This window comes from Melanotaenia boesemani, chromosome 16 (assembly GCF_017639745.1).
Source record: "Melanotaenia boesemani isolate fMelBoe1 chromosome 16, fMelBoe1.pri, whole genome shotgun sequence".
In the NCBI taxonomy this organism is placed as follows: Eukaryota; Metazoa; Chordata; class Actinopteri; order Atheriniformes; family Melanotaeniidae; genus Melanotaenia; species Melanotaenia boesemani.
The window spans coordinates 16,554,121-16,576,361 of record NC_055697.1 but is presented as its reverse complement, the minus strand read 5'-3'; the positions used below and the strand labels follow the sequence as shown (position 1 = coordinate 16,576,361).

Genomic DNA, 22,241 nt, shown 5'->3' with positions numbered 1-22,241 from the left:
CACTTCCATTAAAGATTTGTTCCAGTGAAGAATATTTATTTTTCGCATACAAAAATTGTTTCTATGTACAGTATGATTCATTTATATTGTTATTTATAAATACAATACATGTCACAATGTTTATTTGGCATTTAAAAAACAAACAGTAAAGAAAATTTAAGTAAAAATCATTTAATCCTTTAGAAAATGCAAGTTAGAGAACAGAGATTTCGTCTTGTGTTATCCCAGCATCCTTTGCCATGGCATAGAAATGGCCTCGTTTTTCAAGCAGGTTGCTTGGAGAATCAAATTCTACAATCTTGCCAGCATCAAGCACCATTACCCTGCAGAAGAGGAACACAATTAGTCGTAATGACCCACTGAGTAGTTGTGATACTGGCAAAAAAAAAAAAATCCTGCTCATGCGTGACAAAGATAGATATCTACACATCATCATCTGCATAAAGTCAGCTCAGGAAATAAACAAGAACAGAGGAGAAAATGAGGGAAGAGACTAATGGTCATTTTAAGTTTCCTTTCATGCAATCTTGTAGAGCTGCAGAACTAACAAATGACAAGGAAAAAGAACACTTTTATTATTTTTAGGTTGCATTCACCAAAACACAGTGCCCTAAATGTCAACTTATTTCACAATATCACCCTCTAAAATATGTGAAGTCCGTTTACAAATATATAACGTGCAACTGATGTATTCAGAAACTTTGTCCTTACTCTTCTCTCCTGATCTTTGGCACTCTTATCCAGGTGAGACTGCTGGAGACTTTGAAGTCACAGATCTTTTCATGTCTGATTCTTTTTACAGGTACGTGCACAGAGGGTGACATGGACCTTACAGCTAGAGAAACACTTGATCCATGAAATCTGATATTATTTCATACTAGCCCATTGTTTGAGACTCAAACAGAAAACAAAGGTCAAAAAATGGAAAAGAAAAACAGAGCTACCCAAGAGACAGACTGCATAGATCAGCCACTTTATTACTCCTACAAGGTGAATTGCATACATTCTCTTGATTGAAAGCAAAATCATCTACATCTTTGCAGACTGTGCACACCCTCTGTGGCAATGGAGCCCTACCGCAACTGCAACTGTGCCTCTTGTCTAAACACACACTTCTGCAGCAAAACTCCAAAGCACATTATGAACCCAAGGCACTGGCAAATCAATCAAATCCCCCCAGATCCCATTGAGCATCATAGGGCAAGCCTTTAAAAGCCTAATCACAGATGCCCTACTTAATCACCCCAGAGGACTGAAGAATCCATCGCCAGCATTTCAGCGCTGGATGCTTTAAGAGCTTTCATGTCCATGCCTGAAAGGGTCAAAAATGTTGTGGCTGATTTATTTATACAGCTTCATCATAACTATGGAAATGCCACAGGCTAAGATGACTTCAATATCATAAATAAGCTTTCCTCATCTTTTAAACTAGTCCTATGTTGATAGGATGATCATCATGAAAGGAAAAAAAAAGTCTAAATAGAAACTTGAGGTTAAAATATTTTGCCATGTAGCAGGTTTTTGCATTGTCAACCAAAGTGAGCTCATATGGTAATTTGGATTTTTTGAATTTCATTTCTCATTTTATTAAATATTGCAGTTTAAAAAGGAAGAACGTTTGTCTGCCTCACCAGCAGTGGAGAAAAAGAAAAAGGGGAGATTAAAACAGATATTAAGACATTCAGTTAAAACCTTCTCAAGTACACCGACTCACCTGGAGCTGTCCATGATGCTGTGCAGGCGGTGGGCAATGGTGAGCACAGTGCAGTGAGAGAACTCTTTGCGGATGGTATTCTGAATCAAATCGTCTGTCTCCAAGTCAACAGCTGCTGTGGCTTCATCCAGTATTAAGATGCGAGACTTTCTCAGCAGCGCTCGAGCCAGACACAGCAGCTGCCTCTGCCCAACGCTGGCAGAAGAGGACATAACACTTATAGACTGTCTTTTGAGGTACTCAGAAATAAAAGGGATCATATGTTAATTTTCATTAGACCTAGTTTAGTTTTAACACATTAAATATTTTTTGCACTGATGGGAAACATCACAAAAAAACACAAGAAGTGTGAATGTTGAAAATAGGTTTTAATACAATTAGTACCTGGTTTCTAATCTGTGTCTGTTTTAGAGACCAGAAAGAAATCATAGCATTTAATGGAAACTTTTTTTGTTAAATAATTATTTGGGATTTAGAATTATTGTTGTAGTTTTACACATTATTACATTATTATCTCTGTATCTTTAAGGATTTTTCAAAGATGTGTTTTGTCACCTGAGATTTTCTCCTCCTTCTGCTACTTCATGTTGTAATCCTTCCTCCAGCCCTGATACATAGTTCTTCAAGTGGGAGAGCTCCAGTACCCTCCAAATCTCTTCATCACTGAATTTGTCAAATGGATCCAGGTTCATCCTCAGCGTGCCAGAAAACAAAACTGGATCCTGCACTCAACACGTTGGATAGGTGTGTGTACGGCGTCAACTTACACATCGTGCCGTTATTTTACTTCATGAATTTATTTAAATACCTGAGGGATGATCGTGAGCCTGTTTCTCAGGTCATGCAGTCCTATTGTGGCGATATCTATATCATCAATGAGGATTTTCCCTTCAGCTGCTTCAATAATTCGAAACAGGCAGTTTGTCAGACTTGATTTCCCGGCTCCTGTGCGGCCTACTATACCAATCTGAGGACAGGGAGAGAAAACATGAAAGCAGAGGAAGACCTAATGGCTGATGAAGTTCCTGGAAAGCTTTTAAACTCCTTCAGCTTGGGAATGTAAACAAGTGGAGTTTATGTTCAATAATCTGAAGCTGAAAGTAATAATCAGTTTATGAAAGGTTATAAACCCATAGCTACCAAATAAATGTTACATCTGACAAAGACGACAGCATTACTCCAGAGTGCCAAGTATTTAATGAAGTTTATAATCTCTCTGTTTTATTGCAGACAATTTGAAAAGATAAGAAGTTTGTATGTTAGAGTTCATGTCTTGTGCTTCAAACTGTGTACACAGATAATGTAAAATCAAAGGCTGAACAGAAAATGAAGATCTGTCTGCAGAAAAGCCACAAGAAAAAAAAAATAAAGGAATGATCTCAGCTAATTGGACTACAAAGAAAATCAAATGAGACCAGATCCAAGTAACTAAAAAAAATCATTTGCCTTCTAAAGATGAAGACAGGTTCAATGGGAGGTACGGATGTACAGTTTTATTTAGGTTTGTCATCATTAAGAGGCTGCTGTATATTCTGTCCTATTTTTTTGTCGCATGACTTCAAAGTTACGGAGCTGTTTGGTTTCTCATTGTGCAATGCACATCATTTGCTAATGAAGGGTAGATTTTCTTTACACTAATAGAACTAATACTAATACAGCAATGATTAAACTAAACAATAAAGTTCATTAATTTCATGATAATCTAAAATTATTTCTCATTGTATTATTACAACAACATCTAATGCTTATTATTATTGGGAGATCAAAAGATTATCTGAACTTGACTAATTAATTTATTTTAGACCAAATTTGCTTTTATTCCAATGACAAACAGAGAAATGTTCACATGGTTAAAGATGCAATCATTAAAGTTTCTTTCCCCCTTTGATTACTGTTCATTTGATGTTTGACCTTAACTCCACATGATGATCAATACTGAGAATTTGACAACAGAAGCCCAATTATCTGCTGAGATTCCTTGAGCTCAACTAAATGAATGAATGAACAAATAAAAAAATATCTTATTTCATCAAATATTTTTTGTGGAAGCAAAGTTTGGCTCGATGGGAAGCATATGTGTGGAAAATGTGGTCTGAAATTTTAAAACCTGCCAGAATAATCCTTCAGCTAGATATCCTAAACAATTAAGCATATGAAATGGAAAAATATGTTCCTACGTACAGCTTCTGGGGTTTTAATTAAGTATGAGAAAATGTCATCTTGACTAAACCTTTCTTGTATAATTAGAATAGAATAGAATAGAAATACTTTATTAATCCCTTCGGAGAGCCCTCAGGGAAATTTGGGAATTACACTTTTAGGATTTTTTTCCCCCCTGAGAACACAAATGATTAAATTAAATTTTGTTTATGACAGAATATCTATTAAAAGTCCTCAAACTTGCCATGTGGGAATCCTTAAAAGTCAATCACTTAATAAAAAGAAACTATACATTTTCTTCTAATTAATTAGTTGTTCTAATGATCACATTTAGATGGTTTGAAAGACTAGTTGTCCACAATTAACCCCTCCTGACAGATCATTATTGATGAAGAGGTTTACTTATTTACACACAGTTCTAATTAAGATTGATTTTGTGATGAATTCTGAGCTTCTTATACACACGTGTAGGTTGTGACAGATATACACACAAACCTTTTCAGTGCTGGCAATGTCACAGGAGATTCCGTGAAGCACCAGGTCTAATCCAGGTCTGTAACGGACCTTGTAGTCTACAAACTTTAGCATTCCCGCCTCGGGCCAGTTCTCCGGAGGCCGGGAATTAGTTATCCACTTAGCCTGTCAAAAAACAAAACAAACAAACAAAAAATAACAGATGTAATGAATGAATGAATGAATGAAATGAAAAATACTTTATTAATCCCTTTATTAATAATGCTGGTCGCAAGTTCAGCCTCAGTATGCTCGCTTTATTCAAGTGACAAACACATTCTATTTATTACACGATAATATGGACAAAAGAAAACATTCAACAGCAGAGCTTAGAGGACTTGCATAATGTTACTCAATAATCTGTGTAGTATCTGTGTGTTCAGTGTGTAACTGTACACATTTCAGCATACCTCATTCTCAAGCTCAGTATATTCGCTCACTCTCTCCACAGCTACAATGTTGGTCTCCAACTCTGACGTCATTCTAACCAGCCAGTTGAGGGTTTGTGTCACCTGCAAAACACAAGCAAGAGGACTCCGTTAACACTTGTCATACCTATATCACCACCAGAGAAACCAGCTTTAAACCTGCTGTTGTTTTTTCCACATTATCATCACGTTCTCCAATGAATGTCCTAAAAATGCAAGCAATTCAGCAACTCACATTAAGAGCGTAGGATATGGACAACCCAACCAGGCCGCCATCGATAGTGTCTTTAGAAATGACAGCAAACAGGGCGGAAAAAAACACCACAAGATTTCCTAGGAACTCCAGACGAATGGCCAGCCATCTGTAGAGTCAATGAACATCATGCCGATACACAAAACAGAGACACAAAAATAAAAAAAAGCCATCACGCTGGAAAACACAACAGTATAACATGTGGTCATGATTGCAGGTATCCGTTAATATCTGACCTGTTTGACACGATCCACGGGTAAACACTTTTGAGATTTTCATCAATAGTTACTTCGTTGTGCTTGAGAAACCTCTCTTGATGCTTGTAGGCTCTTATCACCGACAGACCGGACACAGTCTCACCAAAGTGAGAGTAAATGGGAGAGCGAGACACAGAGTCCAGGCGCCGCAGCTGTCGTGATGTGGCCACATAGAAGCGCTGTGTGTAAAGAAAAAGAAATGATTTTTTAAGGTAAATATCAAAGTCAAAGTCAAAGTCACTTTATTTGTCAATTCTGCAGTATGTAGAAGACATACAGAGGATCGAAATTGCTTTCCACACAGACCCAAGGTGCAGACAATAAACATTTAACATACATCTTTTAAGTAAAAGAAAATGTCTCTGCTTTGCTATACAATATATAAGAAACTATATTATGCTATATAAAAGGAATAAAAGCAAGAAAATATAAATAATGAAAAAGGCACAAGTAGCAGCAACATATTGGGTAAAGAAAACCAGATAGTGCAAAATGAATACTGTAGTGCAAATGGCATGGCAGTTGTGCAGGTTTAGCTTATATAAATATGGATCACTTTCATAACTGTGTTATCTTGTTTTTAAGTTAAAAATATTACAGAATGTCAAATGTAAATAATAAAAGTTATAATATTTAACCCTTAAACTTTGTGCTATTAAGTACTTTCCATAACTTCCATAAAAAAATAAAAAAATAAAAAAAAAATAAAAAAAAAAAAAAAAAAAAAAAAAAAAAATAAATAAAAAAAAATAAAAAAAAAAAAAAAAAAAAATAAAAAAAAAAAAAAAAAAGTACTTTCCATAACTCAAGGAACACAGCGCATGTGCAATGAATAGTCTAGACCAAACCTACGTGTCAGAATTTAAATTTAAGTTCCTCCACATTAGTCATTGTTTTCTCAGACTGTGTTCAAGGTTGTAAAGTTTTACAGCATCTACCTCTTTAAAAGTTAAGCAGCATATTTCTGTCTCACAAGTTAATGCATGCTTAAGTTAGAAAAAGACCCAACATATTGAACAAAAAAGTCAAATCTGCACCATCATGGCAACTAAACAATCCTTATCTTTATGTGTCTGAAAAATACAATTACCACTTGACTTAAGATAGAAGCTGTCTTTTAATAGTAATGGTTTTTCTAAACTCTTTTGTAAAGTTGTTTTTTAAACTTATTAAAATCCACTCTCCTTTCGTTCCCAAATTAATAAAATTGAAAATTAGGCCCAATATATATATATATATATTTATATATATATATATATATATATTTATATATATATATATATATATATATACGGCTTCCTCCCACCGTCCAAAGACATGCATGTTAGGTTAATTGATGACTCTAATTTCTCCCTAGGAGTGAGTGTGAATGGTTGTTTGTCCCCTATGTGTTGGCCCTGCGATGGACTGGTGACCTGTCCAGGCTGTACCCTGCCTCTCACCTGTTAATGCCGGAATAGGCTCCAGCTAGAGAATGAATGAAAATTATATATCTAAGTCATTATACACATCAGCTGGTGTCCCAAAGGGCTTTATATAATTGACCTAATTCTTTTTAAAATGTGTATTAATGATTCATGTCTCACATGTTGTCAGCGTAATATTTGAATGTCTGCAGTTTATAAATTTATTTCTACCCAGTAAAACCCACAGAGGAGTTTACAAACCAGAAAACAAATGTTAAATGCTTAAAAGGTTTTAATTTTGGTGCAAAAAAAAGTATCTATTTTCCTCCTTTTCCGCTTCCTCCTCCTCTTAAATTCCTTTACAAACTAAAAAACTGGCCATTTCTAAGGAGTCTGCGACTGACTTTAGTTGAAACTCACATCCAAGTGCTTCCTGAACATTAAAATATTTTAATTTTAACAACCCAAAGTTCACTTGTACCAAATAAATAGAAAAACTGTTTAAAAAAAATAATAATTTCCTAATTTTAAATGTAAGAAAACAAGAATCCTGATGATTATGTGAATCAGTGTTTTCTTTTCTGACATTTCTACTAAATTCTTTCATATAAATATTTCATGCTGTCTCGACTAATATTCTGTGTTATTGAATGTATTTAAAACAATTTCTATGTTCTTCTACAAAAACCAGTATAGTTATGGAGCAATAGTTTAAAGCAAATTTAAAGATTTTGGGCTCTATCGTGACCCTGATCTTTGCTTTAAGACCCAAGAGTCTGTATAAAGTTTAAGTTTGATCTGGCAAATTTTTAATTTATTAGAGACTTCATATCAAAAGTGCCAGCAAAGATGCATCCATTCATTTTCTATACCGATTCAGTCCAATGAAAGGTCACAGTTTTGAGTCTAGCTACAAGCCAGGGTAGACCATGTACAGGCCGCCAGTCCCACCAGTCCATCACAGCACTGGCACTCACTCTTAGGGAGGATTTGGAATCACAGTTAGCTTAACAAGCATGTTTTTGGATTGTTGGACAAAGAGAGAGAGAGCCAATGCATACACGGGGATGAGATAAGCTTTTATTTGTCACACGCACAACTATTCATAGTACAATGTACGGTGAAATGCACATTTGTACCTGCTACCGATGAAGAAATAACCACCCAGAATAATGAGTAACTAATGTAAAAAATTAAATGTTTCCATTTAGCCTCTTAATATGTAGAGTCATGCACATTGTTTCTGTTTGAAAAGTAAATAAATGAATAAATATTTAAATCCAATTCAAAATCTCTTGCTCATACTTATTTTGGTTTATTAGATCACATTTTCTAGCTTTGATGTTTTCTTTTTGTTGTGGCAGAAGAAATACTCTATTGGTTTTTCATTATACAATGTTGTGCTAAAAAGCAAGGTTTTTTTATTTTCACTGAAAAGAAGAACAATAACAACAAAACAAACATACAAAAAACAGCTCAGCATAGAAAATTATAGGCAAAGCATTAGCTTCTTTATTTCAGAAAGAGGCCATTCTATATATATTGCAGCAGCACGGCTCTGTAGTAACGGTCTTTGTCCTGGAGGCACTACAGACCTGACTATTTTTCTTTTTTTTTCTTTTTTACTCATGCTATGAATATCACAGTTAAACATCTGTAATGTCTGGAGATGCAGAGCTGCTTCACATGTTGCTGTCAAGATTACAGTAACAGATTTCCCCACCCAGTATTAGGTAGCACAAATATAAAAATGATCAGTTTTCTGTTCTACCCTATTTTGAAGGCTCCTGTTTTTTTATTATCTTATCTGTTTTTTCCCCTTGTATGTTACCTGGGTTTGGTTAGCTTACCTGTACAAAGTAGTAGATGACAGCCAGAGGAATGATGATTATGGCGAAGAAAGGGGTGGCCAGACAGATCACAAACAGCGTCCCCAATACGCCCAGCAAACACAACAGCCAGGAGCGGAAGGATTGAGGGATGGCTTCATCTACTGTGAAAATGTCCTTTAGGACCAGGGTTAGGAAAGTTAGTCTGGATTAAAACTTTAAAATGCAGGTTATTACAGCACTTCCATGTAGTCCAAAGTGAATTGAAACTGTATAACTAAAATGAATCCAAAAAAACAATAAAGGACAACGGAAAGGAAAAGGTCAGTAAAAAACACTGTTATAAAAAAAAAACAAAAATAATAAAGCTATTACTTTTCTATTACTACTCTGGAGTTTCAGACCCAGTCAGTTTTATTGCAATTCAATCTTCTTAAAAACAGTATAAACACTTTACATTAAAATTGGCAACCACTGTGGTTTATGAAATTATGTCTGGGACACATACAGACTCACTGATGTTACTTTCTTACATGTGCAATGCCAATAAATTCAATTGTATGAATTTGCTTGGTTATTTAATAATAATAAAAAAACTCATGAGGAAGGAAAAGTCAATACAACCCTGTGTGACAAAGTCACAATACAAAGAACCTTTCTTTAAAACTACATACACACCAGGAGGAACATAGAAAAAAAATACAAAAACCACAACTACAAAAGTAAAATAAACAAACAAATAAAGAAAGAAAGAAATAAATCCTACCTTTGCAAAGCGGTTCACCACTCTTCCAATTGGTGTAGTGTCAAAAAAAACCATAGGCACCCGCAGTATGTTGTTAAGCAGCTTTGAGTGTAGGATACGAGATGCAGAAACCGAAGCATTGGCTAAGAGGAGTGTGCCGAGGAAAACAAAGACACCTGCAACGAAAGCAGAAGTTTTACATTATGGATTAAATTGAAAAAAGCAGACATTTTTTTTTATTTGTGAGAGAAATAGTTGCCATACTTATCAACATATAAAACTATCAACAGAATTTTATCTGACACAATCTGTGACGTCTTAGAAGATCAGAAACCCATACAGTAGATTTTACTAAAATTTATGCTGCACAACCCTAAATGAACAAATATAACAACATCTACAGGTAATGTGTGATTAGGTGAATGTGACATGTAGTATAAAAGTGCTTTGAGTGGTCAAAATATGGACAGAAAAGCACTACATAAGTACAGTCCATCACATGTGCTGAATCACTGTCAGATGACGGCTGAAAAAAAGGCATGACGGGACCAATCAGCCAGAAATATCTTTGGAACGCATTCTTATTCTTTTACAACATGAAATTAAAAAATATAACCACATCTACAGGTAAACACATATTTCTTGTTGACAATCACAGTATTATTTGGACAACACTTGGCTACACTCACAAAATGGTAAATTGTTAACTATTACAATAGCAAGCTTATAATAGTACTTTTAACAGTACTTCAAGCTGATAGACTACAATTTTCACAGCGCTTATATTTTTTAAACAATAAGTTGCGATAAAAAACACCCCTGACAGAATGGATCAATCGGTAGTCGACAAGCTGAATTTAAATAAAAAGAAGACAGAAGTAGCTGGCGAAAGTCAAATGATATTTTGGTGAATATGATTTCTTTGGTTCAGTTTCTGATGATTTTTGTGCTCTGATGCCTTTAGCCCTTCTTCTCTTGTTCAGTTTCCTTTTAAAATTTGCTGCGTGACAAGTCTCAAGCTTGAAGTAATAAAACACACATTTTATGGATAACACATGTATGGCTTTATACTGCCAATATAAGGTTTTAAACCTTTGTGCAGCCTTCTTCAGTTTTCAGCTGAGCTCAGCTCTCATAGGCCATAATCATTACCCAACATCAGTCCTGTCACTGACTCTATGTCATGGGCACAACATAACAATGAGTGCATGTTATTCCTCTAAATAAATGCATATAGTAAATATGCGATCTGCATTCAAAATATAAACAAACAGGGTAATATTCATTGTCATGAACAGAAATAGTTTCTATTTGGCTTTGAAACCTGGGGAAATAACTGAATATAAAAAAAAAGACCATTTAGTTACCTTGAGCCACTCCAAGAGCTCCAAACACTCCCACTCTGGTGTCCCTCTTCCAGTTAGGATATGTCTTGTTTAAGTACACGACTGAATCAGTGGTCCAGTCACTCAGCCACAGATTCTGACCGATGAAAGCAATGTTCTGGATGAAGTAAATCACAAAGACCACAGCCGCATATCCCCAGCCCATGGCACGCATGTACTGGAGATACACTGAGAATTTCACCTGGATGCCAAAGAAAAAAAAACCATTAGGATTCGGCTTTGAATTGTAAAGCTTCAATTTGGTGTCATTTGTTAAAAAAAAATAACAAAACAAAAAAAACAAACAAAAAAAAAAAAAAAACAGTAATTTATAATACCTGTCCTGTCTCCATAGTTTCCTTCTCTATCAGCCTCTGGCCTGCCTTTTCATCTCCAACATTTTCAGACTTTTTTAAAGTGCTATTTTTCCTTATTCTGACACTAGAAATAAAGAAGCATAGATTAAATAAGAGAGAATAAAAAAATACAATCAATGGTTGTGTAAAAATACAACATACACACACAGTGTCAGTCAAAATGAATGGGTCGCTGCATCCAAACTTTTGACTGTTACTGTATATGTTTCCCTTTGGCATCATCCACCACTTCCATAGGCTCAAACCTGCTGCCACGCTGGCTGCGACGGATGCTGTTCTCTCTCTTCAGTGTATAGGAAACTGTGTCTTCCGGAGGACAGTCTGGCTGAGCATCCTCTCTGTCAGGAATGAGATCCAAATCTTCCAAATCTTCCATATCATGGCTACCATCTAAGTAAACATCGATCGTAAAAGAGAAAGAAACCCAGAAAATATTATTCACATGCCAAAATGCAGCATCAGATTTAGCTGAGTCACCAAAGCATAGCTTTCATGTTCCTACTAGTGAAGGAAAGAGTGTATTTACCTGACTCAGAAGTAGTCTGCTTTCTCTGCTCTTTTGCATATGTGTTGAGAAACTCAGAAAAAGCTCCATTGCTGGCACGAAGACTGTTGTAAGATCCAATTTCAGAAACCTGTCCATTCACCAATACCACTACCTCATCTACATAAGGCAAGAAGCTGATTCCATGAGTCACCAGGATACGAGTCTGTACAGACAGAAAAAAAAAAAAAAAAACTCAGACTCTCAAATGACAAAAAAAAGAGTATAAATTCATAATCACATTGTTATTCTGATTCCCTGCTTGGTTTGTATTAAATCATTTTAATACTCTGATAAGTTCCAGGAATGTGAAAATGTTTAATTTTCCAAAAGTTTAATTCTCATTTTCAATCAACACTTTTAATGCGCAGCACAAACCTTGTTTTTGAGAAGCCCACTTGGTCCGATAACTTTATCAAAGAGATGCTTTCCCACATGAGAGTCCACAGCAGACAAGGGGTCATCTAATAGATAAATATCAGACTCACTGTAAGCTGCTCTGGCCAAGCTCACACGTTGTTTCTGACCCCCTGACAGGTTGATACCCTAAAGACAATAGAAAAGTAGTTTAAGTTTTACACATCCTTACAGAGCTTGAGGAGTTTGTGATTTATTTACAGACTTAAAATCAAGCAGTTACGTTCCCATCCTCTAAACAACTCTAAATTAAAAATGTTACAAAACTTACCTTTTCTCCAATCTCAGTAAGGTCTCCTGCAGCCAGCAGCTTCAGATCTGGGCCAAGGGCACAGGCCTTTATTACATCTTGGAGTTTCTTCTCTTCATATGGGGAGCCAAACAAGATATTATCCCTGAGAGTGGCATTTTGAATCCAAGCTTGCTGTGGCACAAATGCAAGGGACCCCTGGACAGACAAAAGATTAAAGTCAGATGACAGAATTCAGTATTGCAGGTAGCATCAAATTAGATCACATTTATTGAAAAAAAAAGGAGTGCTGTGTTTCGAAACAAAATTTTCTAAGAAGTATCAAAGGAAAGAAAAGACAGAGGGAAATACGTCTTATTGGCTCACTCATTTCAGGAAGCATTAAATAAAAACTAAATTCTTTATTCCACTCTTGTGCTATAATCTTCCCTCAAGATTAATTTAAAAAACATCCATGACTGATGTTTTTAGTAAAATACACATCAATCATGGACAGTGACAGAATGCACTTCATGCTTATTTACTAGGTTCTTCTTAACACGCCTCCTGAGCACCTTACATGTCTTTTCAAATGTAGAGACTTTAAACATGACACCTACACAAAATACCTTTTATACTTGAAAAACTGCTTTTTAATTGTTCAAAACAAGCAGAAAAATCACTGCAGCTTGCAAAGCTACACAGGCTTATGGCTTTAACATGATTAAATTATTTTTGCTTGGCAAAGAGCAATGAGAGTTTTTTTTATGACATTATTTAATCACTTATATTGATATTTACTCATTCAGTAATTCACTTCCTGGATCTAGCGCACAGTGGGTACCCTTGTACAAGACACAAATCCCCCAATGGTCACACAAAAAGTTATATGTAAATACCTTCCTTGCCTATATGATCTTTTTTATCTATACAATAATTTAACATCCTTTAATTGCTGGGTGTCAATGTGCTGCCCTTTAATAGGTCAAACTAGATGGATTCTATGAGGGTTAACCGAATGAAACACAGTAATAGAATAATTAAACAAATCCTGATATACCTTGATCAGTTTAGTCTGTGAATGAAACATAAATGCTAACATGTAGCATGTTTAAAACTGTCTTCATTTGATGGAGGAGAACATAGAATCAATTGGTATGGAAAAATATAATAACTGAATACCGGAGAGAGTAAATCTGTGGCAAAAGGTAAAATACGACATATAAAGATTTTCTATTTTTAATCACACTGTTAGCATAAGAACAAAAAAAAGTCACCTGAATATTAATGAACCCTTTGGTACCGTACATCTCTCCAAGGAGAGCTGACATGAGGGAAGACTTCCCTGAGCCAACGGCCCCCACTACTGCTACCAGCCGACCAGGCTTGATATCCAGTGATACACTAGCAAACACACACAGAATCATATGTTCAACACTGAAACAAAAGAAGGATTTCTATATCTGCTATTTGTTGTAATTTGCACGAGTTAATTCAAGCTTAACATAGCAGCCATACTCTTTCAGCAGCGGTTGAGCGTCTTTTTCCCAAGCAAAGGAACCATCACAGATGCTGACAGCAGAGTCTAGTAGAGAGAACAGAGATGAAACAAATGACGAGAATTTTCCTCAGCAAAGAAAATGCTGCACATGTGCCAGTAACCATGTGAACAAGCCTCAGTGCTCAGCAGAAAGAATATGACGTGTATATTAATAATGAACCTACTGAAACTGGGGTCATGTCGGACAACATCACTGTCTATATCTTCTCCTCCCAGGAACTTCTCCAGTCTCTTCTTAGATACCGTCGTCTGAAGCACCAAAGAACAAGTTCAGTGAGCTTTCAGTCTCATTTGGTGTAAACGTAAGGAGTACATACTGCTGTTGCTTTACCTGCACCATGGCAGCGATGAGCATTGGCAGCATTGCCAGTGGGAATCGTAGGATGTTGAAGAGAGAGATGGAAGTGAAGGCTTTTTCAGGAGTTAACACATTGTCTGGGCTCACACTTACAAACACTGCAAAAGTAGCCAGAGAAACCTGCCCCCCAAGAAAGGAAAAGACAGTGTGAGGGAAAAAAAAGATAAGATTCTTTTTTTTTTTCTTCCAAAACTCCTGGTATCTCACCACAGCAGGGGCACAGCTAAAGATGAAGGTGGAGACAGATGTCAAGTAGGCAAACTTCTTCATGACCTTCAGCTCTTGTCCTCTAATGTCTTCCACCTGAGCCTGAAAAGACGGCTCCCATGCAAATAGCTTCAGAATCTGATCAGAAGATACAGGATGAAGGAGAGGATGAGGTGCATTATGGGGGGCACAACAACTGGTAAGTGGAAGAGCCAAGCTTTGATACTTTATGCCAAAACAAACACAGGTACAAAGTTAAATTTCCAATAAAGTGTCAAACATTGATCCCAGAGATATGAACTGTTTTCATATGAGAACAACTTTAACAAACTCCACAAAATTATTAAACAGGGACACTCACCTTGACCCCATTGAGAAGTTCATTCATTATTTTTAGTCTTTTGTCTTTGTATTTCATGTTCTCAATCTGAAAAGAAATTTAATGTACATCATTAATAATCTTATTAAAACAGAAAGAGAAGATGCTATATCAAGTTTAAACTGAAACGTTTTTAAAGCCTCTTGGTTTCATATAACCCCAGCTTTTAGCTTTTCCAATGTAAATGCAAGTCATTGGCAATAATATGAAATATATGATGCCGCAAAGCAATATACATTTTTATTTCATAAAAAAAATCTTCACAGAAAATCTTAGCGTTAGGAAGAGCTGACTGATTAGATAATGCATTAATCCGAAGCGTGCATGAAATATCTGGAAAGCATAACATAGTGATTAAAGGTGACATTTAAAAAGCACTTCATTTGCGTCATTACATCAGTATCGCCTACCTTCAAAATACACTAGCAGGAATTTTCTACAAGGTTTATAGATTACGATCATTTTGTCATGATTGCATAAAACCTGCAGCTGTCTTGACAGCACATTCATCCAGTAAACAACTATTTATAAAAATACTCCTTTTTCAAAAGTCTGATCTGGATATTTAAGATGATCTTTAAAATACCTTCATGCACAAGTCAAGTTATGTTTGTGCGTTAGGAGCAAAGGCAACAGATTTACATATTGGTTGTTTTTATGTTGTTAACAAACGTACAATATCAAAATGAGCTTATTCTGTTCAAAGATGTTTTATTATAGAATAAAGAATTTTGTATCCTTTTTAATGATAGTCTGGTAGTTTCTAAATTATCCATGCATAGCTTTATAAAGGGCTGCATTTGAAACTGTCTGGGGGAAGCAGCACTTTAGAAAATTGAAGCCCTTTTAAAACCAAAATCATGCCACATTTACATATGCTGGAAATAAACTTTACCCCTCATTGTGTTGCTTGATGTGAACATTAACAGACCTGTGTAAAGCTTAATAAAAAGTCAACCCATTCACTGAACATGCTTATATAAACCAGGGTGAATATAAATGACTATTTCCAGAATAGAAAATAACATGTGTGACAGTAAGTCTGTCACACGTGTCACTCACTTTAATTATATCAAAGGAAAAATAAGCATTTCCTGTTTGTATATGATAAAATATATTAGTAATGTATTGCTCTTGGTGTAACTACTGTCCTGTTTATTTTATTAAATGTACTGACCTGGATTTTTCTGGCCTTTGTGGCTAGCAGTCCATTGATTGGCACCATTAGCACCATTACTGCCAGTCCTGCCAACACAGATGGTCCCAGTTCCAGCCATAGGAAAACAATAGACACAATGATCTGCATAGGGCAGGACCACAGCAGGTGGATAAAGTTGGTCACATCGTTGAAGCGCTGGGCATCAGCTGACATGAGGTTCACCGTTTCCCCAACTGTTGACTCTTTGCGGGTATCGTTAGACATTACCAGTGACTTCAGAAAAAAAAAGACAGAGAAGGCACAATTAAGTAGAAATTTGAAGAGGCAGTAGTTATACAGTAACCTCAGCTTTACCCTTAATTTTTAAAACCTTTAAAAATAGATCTAGCAGTATGGAACTTCAAAGGCCAGCAATTGTTCATGTCTTCAGTAAAATAGACTCGCTCTGTTACCATTGTTTGAAAGCTGCAGGTATTGGTTTATACCACAATATACAGGACTGAATAGCTCAGTAAACTGCTTTTGTAATACTAGAGCACCTAATTTTGCCCTTTATTTTCACTGAAATATAAACATGTTTTCATAAAAGAAATTTTAAATGCAAACATCTACCAATCAACTCACTTTAATGGCTGCTGAAAAGTACAAGCAGTAATTTATATTTAAATAAGAAATGGTACAGCATGTGCCTTTATCTTCATTGCTGGTGACAAACTAATCATTTGATTATATCTGTAATACATTTCAAGGACATATATATGACATTATAATGCATTTATATGGTTCTAAATAATTCTAATAATTTGTGACAATTAAAAATGTTATTTAAGAATGTTTAGTAAACTGTGGTCACTGCAATAGACTGCAATACGGTGGTCACTGCAAGCTGTGACCCATCCAGTGTGTATCCTGCCTCTCACTTATTAGCTGCTACAGACCCACTACAACCAGCATTACAATAAGTATGAATAGAAAGTTGATAGACGGAAGTAAGTTGTGGTCATATTGTGTAATATGTTCAGCCTCCATCATGTGTTATAATTTTATACGTGCTAGCAGTGTTTGAAAGATCTGGGCTAAGCTGCTCATCTTAAAAAAGTAAAATGAAAATACATTTCAAGTTTCAGTAAGGAGGTAATTCTTCACACTGAGGTATAAAAGATCTTTTGTTACCTTTTTGTACACAGCAGCCATAATTGCCGTGCGAACCTTCATCCCGAGCACAAAGCATCGTTGAAAGTATTGCTGCAGGAATAAGGACTGCAGAACAGCCACCAGCAGCAGCAGCACTGCATACAAATATCCTACCCAGGCATAGCTGGATTTGTCCTGAGTGAAGGATATCATCAGTCTAGAAAAAGAGAAATGGATAATCTCAACCCTCCAGCTTATACTTGCATCCATATAACTCTAAATTGCTCATTACATGGTTGTATAATAACTCTAATTTTGTTTTCTATATTGTATTTTTCTCTTCAAATGCCCTCCCTTTTTTTTCTCTGCCTCGGTCTTATCAGTTGCTGTTTAAACTAATCAATGAGTAGTAAATAGTTAAACTACGTTTGGAGATTCACAAGGTTGGAGCATGTTAATTTAAACATCTTTCGAGATATATGTTTTAGGCTACAAGGCTTTAGTTGGGGCTTAGCAAATTCTGATAAATTAACTATGTTAAATCTCTGCAGCTGTTATAGGTTACAAAATAAAGAGTAAAGATGAATGAGAAACGTGGTAACGGACCTTGCTGTGTTGCTCTTTGACTCTGAACAAGGGGTTAGTGATCATAAAATGGTTAACAAAAAATAAATAAGGTTAACATTTTAGAGTGACTCAGCCAGAATCCAGATCAGAGCCTCATCAATGATCTGTGGGAGAGCAGGCTGAAAGGTGAGGAAGCCTCCGGACCGCGGCAGCCTGCTCTTCAACTCAGCTTAAAGATGCATTAACCTCATCTGCCTCAACACAACTTATGGTCTGAATAAATGGTTTAAAAGAGCTGTACTGTGGCTAATATAATTATGCCAGTTATGGAAAGAAAAAGCTTATTTTCTTTTTGTGCTAAATTGCTAAATTTAAGTAACACACAATGCTGAGAAAGTAATCCTGGAATGGGGTCAGAAAAATTGCAATATAATGATCTGGTTTAATGACTGACTTAATTTAAAAAAACTTACTTTAGGAGCTGAGGACTGACAAAAGCCAGCAAGTCCTGCAGAAGCTTAAACACGGCCGATTCAATCAGAAGCCATTTAAAAGTCTTGTAAATGGTGCTAATAAGCCATGAATTGGGATAGTCCTCTTCCTCCTCCTTTTTATCCTTTTTCTTCTTTTTGCCTTCTGCTTTCTTTCCTTTGTCCTCCTAAATCAAAACATATGTTACGTATGAGATCTTTTCAACAGCAATTTGCATGAGATGCTTGGAAACGAATAAGAAAGGCTTCTAACATAATAATAAAATCTGTTTGGAGTTTAATGGGGTGCCCTTGTGTTTTTAATGCAGACTCTCACCATCACCAAGGCATCCTGGCTCACACCTTTCCCCAGAGCGCTGGAGAGGCCGTTTTGTGAAGCTTCTTCTGGCGATTTGCTTCTGCTTTTAACTGGTTTCTTCTTCAACTGTGAATGGAACCGAATTCGGGCTGCAGCTAACTCAGTCTGCATGAAGTGTTGGAAGTGACTGCTAATGTAAGGGGTACTGTCCACCTCATTCAGATCCCACATGTCCTCCTGAACCAGAGGCCGTTTGTAGCCTTTCACCACCATACTGGAAAAACAACACCTGTGTTGGACATGTGGTATATACAGTATTAAGTGAGATTCAAACTGTAACAATGCTGATTTTACCTGTTGATCCAATTAAAAGTGATTCTGTTCAAAAATGCTGCACCGGCTTCTGGATTCTATAATAAAGACAAACAGCCCACAGATGAAGATGGGTGGTGATCATGAGGGTTAAATGTATTGCATTTGATTATGAATTTTATAGTTATAAAAAAGTAAATAAAACATCTGTGTGATCTGTTACCTTTTTCACACGCTCCCGAGCCTCTAGGGGCACATCAGCTACAGCTGAGAGAACAAGTGCAATCAGCTCCAGACCAAAGGAAATATAGAAAAGACAGAACCGAGGGAGATCGCTCACTTCTCCCTGAGTGTAAAAGAGATGTTAAAGGAAGAGGAGGATGAAGAACTAAATGGTGTATTCCTGATAGAAGTGGAGAGCTGTTATTTAACATAGAAAGTACAGCGAAGTTTATAAGTTTTCTTCAATTTCTTGATTTAATGACTTGGCTCATACCTGCGTGAGCGCCTCACGTAGGAGCGTTTGGAAAGGGAAAATGTCACACACAACCAGGAGCAGCCAGAACAGGAAAAGTGTGGTGGAGTCTACTGCTCCTTCCTTTCGCCTTACTCCTTCCTGACATAACAGCACGAGGAGCTAACAAAGAAAGCATGCCAGAGCAAAATAGAAAAAAATTAATTAATAAAAATGTTTCCATCTTGAGCAGCAAAAAAAATTTAGAAATAGAAAGGCTTATATGTACCCATGTGACTGCGTAGAGAACAGGGTTTGTATAGTATACAGCTGGTTTTTTATCGGGACTACTGGGACTAGATTCTCCTAATGACAATGCCAAACCTGCGATGGCTGTCAGTAACAACAGACACACCACAGTCTGAGGAGGAAAGAGACAGAAGAGAGTGGCTTAAAATCTGTCAGCTCCACAATGTTAGAGTCTGTTTTTCTTCTTCTTCTTTTTATCTTGCGTGTTAATGCTTTACCGTTTTGGAGATGTAGAGCTTGGATAGGTGTTTCGTGTTTACTTGTGACCTTTTGCAAATAGACATCAGGTGCACAGGAGCACAAAGCCACAGGAACCCCAGCGGGATCCACACCAGCACTGTCTGCTCCACACATACCGGGAGGTCTGGGTCCTCTCTATCCAGGTATGAAGAATTCTGGGGTAAACATACAAACAAACAAACATTACAAAGGATTTCGGATTTGCTCTTATTTTACCCAATCATCTTTCTCACCTGATCCACTTTATTGTTTTTAACTATTTTTTTAAATGTGTTACTGGCAGTAAATTCATAAAAAGCATATTTCCCCCCCAAAAAACAACATCACTTACTTAATTTCTGACTTTGTGCTGTTTAATTGGATACAGGGATGGAATTGTTTCTGGATCATTGTATTTGTTTTGTTGTTGACTTTTAAAGAGTTCAAACTTTACTTTAACAAGGTTCGTAAATCACAGTGTTGTAAATGACTATTTCTGCTCACTGCTCTATGAGCATGTAATGTAGAAGCAGAACATGCTGAAAAAACTGCTGCTAATGCACACACAGAGATTTTCTGTGTGTTTGTCAATTTCTTTTAGTTGATTTCAAAAACAAGCAGCAGACCTTGACAGAGCGTGTCTTCATGCTTTCTAGCAACGATAAAAAAAAATAAGATGAGTAGCTTTCCAAGTGCTTGAAGTTACGGACTTCCATTTTATCCAGGAGAAAATGCCATTTCTTTCACAGACTAGTATAAAGGTGTGGATGGAACTGCTGTAAACAGACACGCACATACTGTGTATGTGTGTGCCATTCTTTTCTGAACTGCATGGTAAGGTTTTTTTTATTTTGTGGATTTTTGGTGAAAAGATTTTTTCACCAAAAATTGAAGTACTTGCTTAGGAACTGAAATGACTGATTTAAAACCAATGTAGTATTACTGTATGTGGATCATATACATATATATATATATATATATATATATATATATATATATATATATATTTTTTTTTTTTTTTTGCTTTTAAAGTATATATATATATATATATATATATATATATATATATATATACTTTAAAAACAAAAATAAAAGGTAAAATCTTACAATCAATTGATACATTCTGGATAAAAATGGAAAAATTGTAATAAAAAACAAAAAATTCTTCCATTAGAGAGGGTAATAGTAATTTAAATACATCTATGCATGTTTTTTGTAAACATCTTGCAAAAAAAAAACTGAATCAGTCACAGATCAGCATCAGTGTTTTTTCCTCCATGCCAGTATTACAGGAATGTAGCCTTAAAGCTAACAAACATGTTGGACATGTTGAGTCCTGTCCAACCTCAGCATCACTGTCCAGTCACATGTTGTGTTCACAGTATGTAATATTAGTTAAATATGCTCAGTCCTGTCCATGTTTTTACATCTGTCTGTCAAAATGATGAACAGAAAAGATGAACAGGTGTAAACTATTAACTTCAGTGAAATAGCTGTTTGTTTATGATCCTTGAATTTGTATGCCATACTTATTGTCTTAAAACACTAAAAACGATGTGTTTAGGTCTTATTGTATCAAACTTGTCTTTCTACTTTCTTTCAAGGTGCAAGTCACATATGAGCTGCATGTGCATCAAAATTTATAGTGTTTTTCATCTAAATACACAATAAATCAATTTTCTTTATTTCTTTTTAGTTTCCATTTAATTTCATTAGCTGTCTGTTTAACTCACCCAGAATATCGACCCACAGTACTTCTCTAGAGGTGCAGCACACATGATCCACTGTGATGGCTTCAGTCGCCTTTGAGGATTAGACAACTAGACTCCTTGTGCCCTTTACTCAACTGCTGCTGAGAGTAATTCAAACAGTGGTACTCTCTCCTCCGTCCACCCACAGAGCAGAGACAATTGCAGGATGTGTCTGCCAGAGACTTTGATCCATAAGCCTTTTAAGAAAAAGAATAACTTGCCTTCTCCCTGTATGGATAGAGTACGTTAGTATTCCAGAAGCATGCAATAATATCAAGAACAGTTTAAATGCTATTTTTTTTTTCTTTTTTTTGTGTAGTTCAGAGATCTTATAGTTAAGAGTCTCTGGTGGCCGTCTGTTGTCTCCAACGCGCTTGTTTTCAGTCGTCCTGATGTGAAAATGAGACAAGCTAACAGATGTGGTCAAAGTCATTGACAAAATCCAACTTTGCACCAACCCACAGACACTCCTTGGTAGTCATGTGTCTAAAGTTCAGTGCTGCAGAAGAGCGGCTGTAGGGGGGAAAAAAAAAGGGATACAGGAAAGCTTGCGTAAGTATTACTGTGCTGTTTTCTATGTGTAAAGGGAACAGCCCTCCAAAAGGGAATGTGTTTATAGAAGGGAAGGGAGGGGTCTCATCAGATCCCCCTTCCTGTTCTGGTTCCACTTCTCTGCATGCCTTCACTCCCCCGGGACTCATTTTCTCTGAGACACATTTTTCAAGTTAAAGTCAGATTCAATCATATTCACAATTAACTTGATTAGATTGATAATTAAGCTGCTG

The 22,241-nt window shown here is 36.1% G+C and overlaps 1 protein-coding gene across 1 annotated transcript; it reads right to left on the bottom strand.

Annotated features, from left to right (window-relative positions):
- Positions 1 to 4: 4 nt before the first annotated feature.
- On the bottom strand, positions 5 to 21,972 carry abcc2 (ATP-binding cassette, sub-family C (CFTR/MRP), member 2). The gene is made up of 32 exons (XM_042009635.1): positions 21,439 to 21,972; positions 19,705 to 19,881; positions 19,467 to 19,598; positions 19,220 to 19,360; positions 18,947 to 19,069; positions 18,766 to 18,821; positions 18,430 to 18,685; positions 18,096 to 18,280; positions 17,095 to 17,272; positions 15,940 to 16,194; positions 14,745 to 14,810; positions 14,384 to 14,521; positions 14,150 to 14,296; positions 13,983 to 14,067; positions 13,776 to 13,842; positions 13,535 to 13,661; positions 12,300 to 12,476; positions 11,990 to 12,157; positions 11,594 to 11,777; positions 11,313 to 11,457; positions 11,029 to 11,131; positions 10,673 to 10,892; positions 9,327 to 9,481; positions 8,582 to 8,737; positions 5,305 to 5,504; positions 5,051 to 5,177; positions 4,798 to 4,899; positions 4,370 to 4,513; positions 2,523 to 2,681; positions 2,270 to 2,436; positions 1,715 to 1,909; positions 5 to 323 (listed from the first exon to the last, which is right to left on the bottom strand). The coding sequence occupies exons 1-32, from the start codon at positions 21,481 to 21,483 to the stop codon at positions 194 to 196; spliced, it is 4,710 nt and encodes a 1,569-aa protein (XP_041865569.1). The 5' UTR covers positions 21,484 to 21,972; the 3' UTR covers positions 5 to 193.
- Positions 21,973 to 22,241: the final 269 nt, after the last annotated feature.

Coding starts and splice junctions, on each gene's coding strand:
- abcc2 (XM_042009635.1), bottom strand. CDS start 21,483: ATGTGTGCTGCACCTCTAGAGAAGTACTGTGGGTCGATATTCTGG. Junction 5,505..8,581: donor TCATCTACTACTTTGTACAG/GTAAGCTAACCA, acceptor CTTTACACACAG/CGCTTCTATGTGGCCACATC. Junction 1,910..2,269: donor GAAGGAGGAGAAAATCTCAG/GTGACAAAACAC, acceptor CTCTTCTGCCAG/CGTTGGGCAGAGGCAGCTGC.